The sequence below is a fragment of the Echinops telfairi genome, unplaced genomic scaffold (genome assembly GCF_000313985.2).
Source record: "Echinops telfairi isolate 266 unplaced genomic scaffold, ASM31398v2 ScPeMD7_1713;HRSCAF=2227, whole genome shotgun sequence".
Taxonomy (NCBI): Eukaryota; Metazoa; Chordata; class Mammalia; order Afrosoricida; family Tenrecidae; genus Echinops; species Echinops telfairi.
In genome coordinates, this window is record NW_022105611.1 from 19,961,354 (window position 1) to 19,969,305 (window position 7,952).

The following is a 7,952-nucleotide window of genomic DNA, read 5'->3' on the forward strand; positions in this document are numbered from 1 at the left end:
TGAAATAAAAAAAGATCCTAATAGAATACAGTGATGCCTCCATTGTCTTACAGCTGCAAGCTCAAACTTTTCATTACGCAGACAGCAAAGTTAAAAGCTGCTTGGTGTTTCTAACTTTGCTCTATAGTTGAACCAAAATCTGACTTGAAAAAACCTGTATGGACCAAGAGCGAGTCAGTCAAATGTTGCTTCCTGCCTCCCCTCTGACCAAAGGGGTGGTGCTTCAGTCTAAGTGCTGCTCTGGCACACACAGCTTACAGTTCTCCTGCTGGTGTATTAAAACTTCGTCATGGTGCTTTGTAACCATGGCACCGAAGAAAGTTAGTGATACCAACACAGCAGTAAAGCTAAGAGGAAAACTGTGAGAACCATGATTAAGTTAAAAAAATCATTGTAAAATTTGAAATCGGTTACTGCCTGTCTGATTTGGTGGCTGAATCAACATAGCTATCCACATTGTCGATATTTGGAAAGGGTGGGAAATACGTGATTCAAGCAGCTAATGTGGTGAAAGGTATGAAGCATTAACCACCAAAGAACTCAGACCATAGAAGTGGTTGAAACGTTATTGTTAATTTTGATAAAACAGTAACAATTTGATGGCGATAGCATATCTAAGACAGTGACATGCAAGAAGGCTAAAAGCCTACCTAATGATTTAAAGTCCTGGAAAAATGAATTGATAAATGTATTTTTGGGACTCTTTTAGAACCAATTATTTGGTTTTCCATTATTTCTTATGGGGAAAATAAGTTCAGTTCTTGAACATTTTGTTGTTCGAACACAAATTTGGAACAAATTGTGTTCAACAACCGAGTTATCACTGAACTATGAAAAACTATACCCTAACAAAATAAAAAATCCAGACAAAAGCAAGTTTCTAAAAGCATACTACCTATCTAAATTAACACATCTGAAATTAGAAATTTTTAGTAGCCCATAGCAAAAGGAGAATTTGAAGAAGTCATAAAATAGCTCCCAACAGCAACAACAAACAAACAAGCCTGGACAGCCTCAATAGTGGATTCTACCAAACTTTGTAAGAAGAGCTAACACTGATTTTACCAAGACTATTCCAGAATATAGAAAGTGATAGAATAATCCCAAATTCCATTTATGGAACATGTATAACCCTGATATCAAAGCCAGAGAAAGATGCCACTAAAAAGAAAATTATAAACCAATATCCCTCATGAAAATAGATGCAAAATCCTAAACCAAAATTCAACAAGTAGAATTCAATACTGTATCCCCTCAAACATCGTGACTTATACAATGTATATAAGAATGGTTCAACACTAGATATTCAATCAACATAATAATCTACCACATAAATAAAGCAAAAGAAAAGAAACATGTAATAGTGAAATGCATTCGAGAAATCTAGCACCCTTTCTTGATCGAAAACTCTCAGCAAAATAAGTATAAAAGTAAAAATCCCTAAACATAATTAAAAGCATATACTTGAAACCAAGACCCAACATTTTTCTCAACAGAGATGACTGGCAATATTTTCCTTGAAAACGGGAACCAAAAAAGGATGTCCTTTATCACCATTCTCATTCCGTAGTGCACTAAGAGCCCTAGTGAGAGCACAGGTAAGAAAGAGGAATAGAAGCTATCCAAATTCCTAAGGAAGAAGTATAACAACCCCTATTTGAAGATGATATGAACTAATACATAGGATATTTCAGAGACTGCAAGAAACTCCTAAAAACCAGTGAAAAGATTTTGAAAGTGGCACAGTACCAGATCATGTAAAAGTCTAATTCCTTTACACTAGCGAAAAGAACTATAAAGGAAATCAGAAAAACAATACCAGTTGCAGTAGCCAGCCAAAAGATGAAATACTTAGAAATAAATCTAACTAGGGACATAAAAGACATATAAAACAAACTACAAAACACTACTACTATAAGTAACCAAAGGAGATACGGAAACTTTTAACATTGTGCAAATATCAGTAATATCAGTAATAATGTAATCAATAAATATAATTCAGTCCCGACCATCAGTATTGTCCATCAGTATTCTTTAAAGAGATGGAAAAACTCATCAACGTTATATAGAAAGGAAAACAGTTCTAAATAAGCAATATATTACTAGAAAAACAAACACCAAAATAGATTTTACGCTTTCCTATCTCCAAACCTACTATGTAGTCACAGTAGTCAAAATCGCAGTGTGGGTACAACAACAGACACAGTGAAGCAGTATTGAGAATCCCAAAGCAACTCCACCTAACTATCAACACTGAGAGGTACACAAGAACAAAAAGACAACGATGGCTAATATTATATTACAGCATGCTAATATATTATAATCAAACCAAAACCAGACACCATGCCATGTAGTAGATTCTGACTCATATTGGCCTATGCATGGTTTTTGTCTCTGTAAACTTTTATGGGAGTAGATAGCTTCATCTTTTTCCTGCAGAGCAACTGGTGGGTTTGAACCACCAACTTCATGATTATCAGTTCAGTGCTTACCGGACAGCACCTTCAGAGCATATTAATACAGTAATAACAAACAGTAATATATGCATGGATACATAGGTAGATATGTAATGTGAGCAAGATACGTATGGGAGTGTGTGCATTGAGCATACATGTTTGAGGGAGTATATTTCTACATACCTATTTGTATCAATTTTGGCCTTGGTAAGTGTAGAATGAACATTCGATATCTAGGTAAAGATGCCAGGTAGGCAGTTTGTTACACACGTCTGGAGTTCTGAAGAGAGGTCTAGGTTACATGGATAAATATGGGTGCCATCAGTTTATAGATGATATTTAAAACCATTGGAACCGAATGAGAACACCATAGGAATGATTGTAGATAAAGAGGCCTACGCAATACATTATCTAACATCCAACATTTGGAATCCTGTGTCTTATTTTCAACATGACTGGAAATTTGGGGCCATGTAATTGTGGGAGTCTATTCTGTATGTTGCAGAATGTTTAGTAGCATCCCTGACCTCTAGCAATTGGGCTCCTTCCCTGCCTCACCAAGGTATGACAGTCTTATATTTCTCTCAGTATCACCAATGTGCAAGAGTGGTAAGGGTCAAAAATGCCCCAGGATGAGAATCACTGATTTAGGGATTAAAAGAAATTAGCAAATAGTTAAATAAACAAAAAAGGCAAAATTAACTTCAAAGATAGGAAAACCGGTTACCCTGGTAAGGCAAGAATGAATTAATGATATTCTTCCCCTACCTCATGACATGTTTTAGCACTAAAAATTTTAATATTTTTTTAGCTCAGTTAGCAGAAAATACCTAAACCAGGAGTAAGGAGCTCAGATTGCCATCTTTAAATACCATTTCTATCTAAAGGAACCAGGCTTACTTATGAAATAGCCACTTTGAAACCTGAGATAAATATCTGGTTTATGTTGTCATGACCATAAAACAAGGAAATTATTAAAATCGATTGAGATTATGATATATTTGGGTGCCAAATCAAAGCAGCTCTGCTGACTAAAAACAAAGTATTTGAGAATCAGTTATTATTAACTGTAATTTGTTTAAATTCACCATCATAATGTCCAGCATTTCATTCCATCCCCCCCACTTCATATGGGTGCCGAATAGTTGAGAGCAAGTTTCTGTTTAAAAAAAATATTTAATTTGCTTTAAAAAACATTATTGGAATGAGTGTCAAAGCCTGAATAAAATGTGTAGACTCTAATAAAAATATATCCATGTTAATTTCTGGTTTTGGTTTTAATAGAATGCACACTGCTTGAGTATTTAGGGCATAGGGCTGCAGGTTGGCAACTTACTCTCAAATTCTAAAAATAATGTGTGAAAAAACATTGTTTAATGTGTTTGTATACATACATACATATATTACAGAGAGAAAATGAAAGATTAAAGTAAATGTGAAATGTTCACAGAGAGTTATGTAAATGAGTGCCCATCTCTTTGTGAAGGATGCATTTCTAGAATATCATCTAGGAAAAAAGAAATTGGAATTGGAATTTGATACACAGGTAGAGTTTGGGAGTAAAGGTAGTTTCTCTTTAACGTAGGTTCCCAAATTTATTTGCCCTACCACTCCTTTTCAGAAGAATAATTACTCAGTACCCGCCTGCCAATTAAAAATTTTTGTACTATGGCCCATAATCCAGGCAAGAATATGTTTCTGATTTTGCAGCCAAAGATTGTTCCAGTATTCCCCCAGGGGACAGTATCACTCACTTTAGGATACACTGCTCTATACTAACTGAAGTGGAGGTATACTATATGGGCGCATATATTGAGTTGGAATAGTGGATAAATATGGTGGGTACTTGTAGAAATTATGTTCCATTACTTTAGTTTACTGAGTGTTATAGGAAGCTGAGTTTGTCAGTTGGCAAGTTATATACATTTAATGAAAACACACACACATGTATAGAATACCTAGGGTCCAGTTACCAAAACCAAAACAAATACCAATTCACTGTAATCAAGTCGATTCGACTCTTAGTGACACTATAGGACAGAGTAGAACTGCCTCTGAGTTTCTGAGATTTCATTTTTATGAGCAGACAATCTCATTTTTTCCTGTTGGAACAGCTAAATGTGTAACACACTATGGCACCAGGGTGCCTTCATGGGACAGTTAGACCTTAGGAATATAGCCTTGTACATGAAGAGCACACACTTTGAAGCACACCGCTAGTTACAATGCATCACAAGATTCCCCATAATTAGAAATACTTCTATTATGTATCAAGAAGTTTAAAAATACCTAAGTCTTTGACTCATTTGTAGTTTTAGAGCTGCAGGAAATCCAACCTAAAGAAATAGTCCATAGTGTACAAGTATTGGGCACAAGGTATTTAAAACAACATTCTTTACACAATAAAAAATTTAAATAGCATATAAGGATGGTTCCATAATTTATTCATATAACTTATACACTGTACATTTATAGTAACAAATTAGCACATTGTACAACAATAAAAATAACTTCACATAAAACTTTGTATCACAAGGGTAATTGTTTATGATCCAGTAATAACAAAGCAGGCTATTTAAAGTTTTTTTGTTTTTGTTCTTTTTTCCTCTTTGTCTTACTTTTATTAAATTTTTTTTTAATAATCATTTTATTAGGGGCTCATACAACTCATCACAATCTGTACATACGTCATCTGTGTCCAGCACTTTAGTACATATGTTGACTTCATCATTCTTACGACACCCACTTTCCACTTGAGCCCCTATTTAAAGTTTTTAAATGAAAAAATTTAAGGATGAGCTCAGCAAATAAATAAAAGATGCCTTACAAGGCATAAATTTAATCTGAACTGTTCAAACTGTAGATTCCCCCTGTGATTCAGGCTGGACCTGATCTGGTTTCCAACATTTTCTGTACTTTCGGTGTATTGTTTTCATCATTTTTTGTTTGTTCGTATTGGAGTGCATCTCAGAAGTGTTATGTCAGTAGAGGTCACCCCCTTGAAGCTGTGTTACATACTTTTCTGTTTTTTCGGCATATGAAACCCAGAATTTATGAATCTATAGGGCAAGCAAGTAGAATAAGGGGTTTGGGGGAAGGTGGGTAAGTGAAGTGGTGGAGGTGGGGTAAAAGGGAGACGATGTCAAGCAGTCCATGTAGAAAAAGATTGTTTAGAAACTGATTGTGGTAGTGATTGTATAATTCTACTTGCCATGATTGAAATATGGAATGATATGTTTTAGATCCCAACTTTAAAAAAAGGCTTACAAACATGATAATGATAAAACTGAAATGCTTTGTGAAATGGAAGGATTGAAAGAGATGCTGAGTGAAGTTAATCATTCTCAAAAAGATAAATATTGTATGCGACCATTGTTATAAAAGAAAAAAAATCAAGAAAAAGGTTTTTCATACTAAAAGAAGTAGACTTTGATATCCTTCAGTGGTGGAAGGGCAAGTGTGTGGGAAGGGAAAGCAATAAGCTTGAGGGTAGACAGGTGAAGAAGAAGCTAAATTAACTTTTAAACATGATTTGCTGTGTAGTCACCAATATCAAGAAAAATTATTTTCAGAACTTTGTTTATAGGTTTTGCAGTATTGTTTCTAAAATAGAATGTGTATTCGTTCTCTACAGGCAAGTGTCAATTGAGGAGGGAGAGCGGAAAGCCAAAGAGCTCAATGTCATGTTCATCGAAACGAGTGCAAAAGCAGGATATAATGTGAAGCAGGTAAGTTGCTTTGAGTGTGGGTTGAGGTTATTAAAAAACATTTAAAAATGCTGTGGAATTATTTCACAAACATTCTCTAATGTTTCTTCCATTTGGTTACAGCAAGCTTCGTGAGCTAGCAAGTATTTTCAGTGAAAAACATACAAATGTATACGTTTTTAGCAAAAGAGAAAAGCTTGCTTACTTTTCAAATTATACTCAAGAAAACCATTTTGTTATGATTGCAAGACTGGTTGCAAAGTTTTGAACCCACCGTACTTTGACTCCATTCTTACTGCATCAATTAAAAGGTGATTTTTCCTTATTTCATACTCTGATGATAAGACTGATGAAGCAAAGCTAGCAGTTGCTATCAAGAATGATGCTTTCTTGGTTTTGATGTGAAAGTACATTCACAATTTTTATTTCTTCAGAAACATGCTTAACAGTCTCCATACTACTTCTAGGTGTGATAAGTGACTTTCCTCAGTTTTCACCATTGTCAGAGTTTACCAAATTATGTTGAAATTAATTTCTAGAACCTAGCACTGTCTATGGAGTCACAGACAAAGAATTTGAATACAAATTATATTACCTGCCACTCAACCACTCTTCTAGGACAAAGGGCTCAAATAAAATGTAAATGTTTAGGAAATAATGATGGCAACATATGTACAAATATGCTTGATACAGTTGGTATATGGATTGTTATAGGTGCTGTAAGAGCCCCCAATAAAGTGATCTTTTTCAAGAAAAAATACAGGGGATAAACAATCTGGAGGAGAAAACAAATTGACGGCCTGGGGGTACATGGGAGAGGGGGGGTCGGGGGGAGGAAGTGGCTGTTAACAACCCCCAGGGATCAGGGAACAACAATCGATCTAAAATTGATGGTGAGAGGGTGTAGGAGGCCTGGCAGGGCTTGATTAAGAGCAGTGTAACTGAGAAGAATTACTGAAACCCCAATGAAAGCTGAACATGATAGTGGGACAAGAGGAAAATAAAAGGAAATAAAGAAAGGAACTAGGAGGCAAAAGGCATTTAGAACGGTCTAAATACAGGCACGTGTATATGTAAATATATTTGATGATGGGGAAATAGATCTATATGCATATATTTATAGGTTTAGTATTAAGGTAACAGGTGGACATTGGGCCTCTACTCAAGTACTCCTTTAATGCACGAATACTTTGTTCTATTAAACTGTCATTCCATGATGCTCACCTTCCCAACACAATTGCTGAGGAAAATGCATAAGCAAATATGGTGAAGAAAGCTAATGGTGCCTGGCTATCAAAAGATAGAGTGTCTGGGGTCTTAAAGGGTTGAAGATAAACAAGTAGCCATCTGGCTGAGAAGCAAAAAAGCCCACATGGAAGAAACACACCAGCATGTGTGACTATGAAGTGTTGAAGGGATCAGGCATCAAAGAACAAAAAACCATATCATTGTGAATGAGATAGAGTGCAGAGCCCAAAACCCATCTCTAGGCAACTATACATCCCCTTACAGAAGGATTGCGGGAAGGAGATGAGCCAGTCAGGGTGCAGTATAGAACTGAAGACACACAACCTTCCCGTAGTTCTTTAATGCTTCCCTCACCCCCGACTATCATGATCCCAATTCTACCTTACAAATCTGGCTAGACCAGAGGATGTGCACTGGTACAGATAAGAAATGGAAGCTCCCCCCAACTACCAGGACCCCAATTTTGCCTTGCAGACCTGGTAAGACCAGATGATGCACAGCGGTACAGATGGGAATTGGAAACGCAGGGAATCTAGGACAG

At 35.9% G+C, this 7,952-nt stretch overlaps 1 protein-coding gene across 2 annotated transcripts in view; it reads left to right on the forward strand.

Annotated features, from left to right (window-relative positions):
- The window catches only part of RAB6A (RAB6A, member RAS oncogene family), a 71,081-nt gene that overhangs the window by 51,803 nt on the left and 11,326 nt on the right, over positions 1–7,952 (forward strand). For both annotated transcript variants that reach the window (XM_004708812.2, XM_004708811.2), the window contains exon 6: positions 6,091–6,184. In XM_004708812.2, coding sequence (XP_004708869.1) covers positions 6,091–6,184 — 94 coding nt within the window. The remainder of the gene's footprint in view (positions 1–6,090; positions 6,185–7,952) is intronic.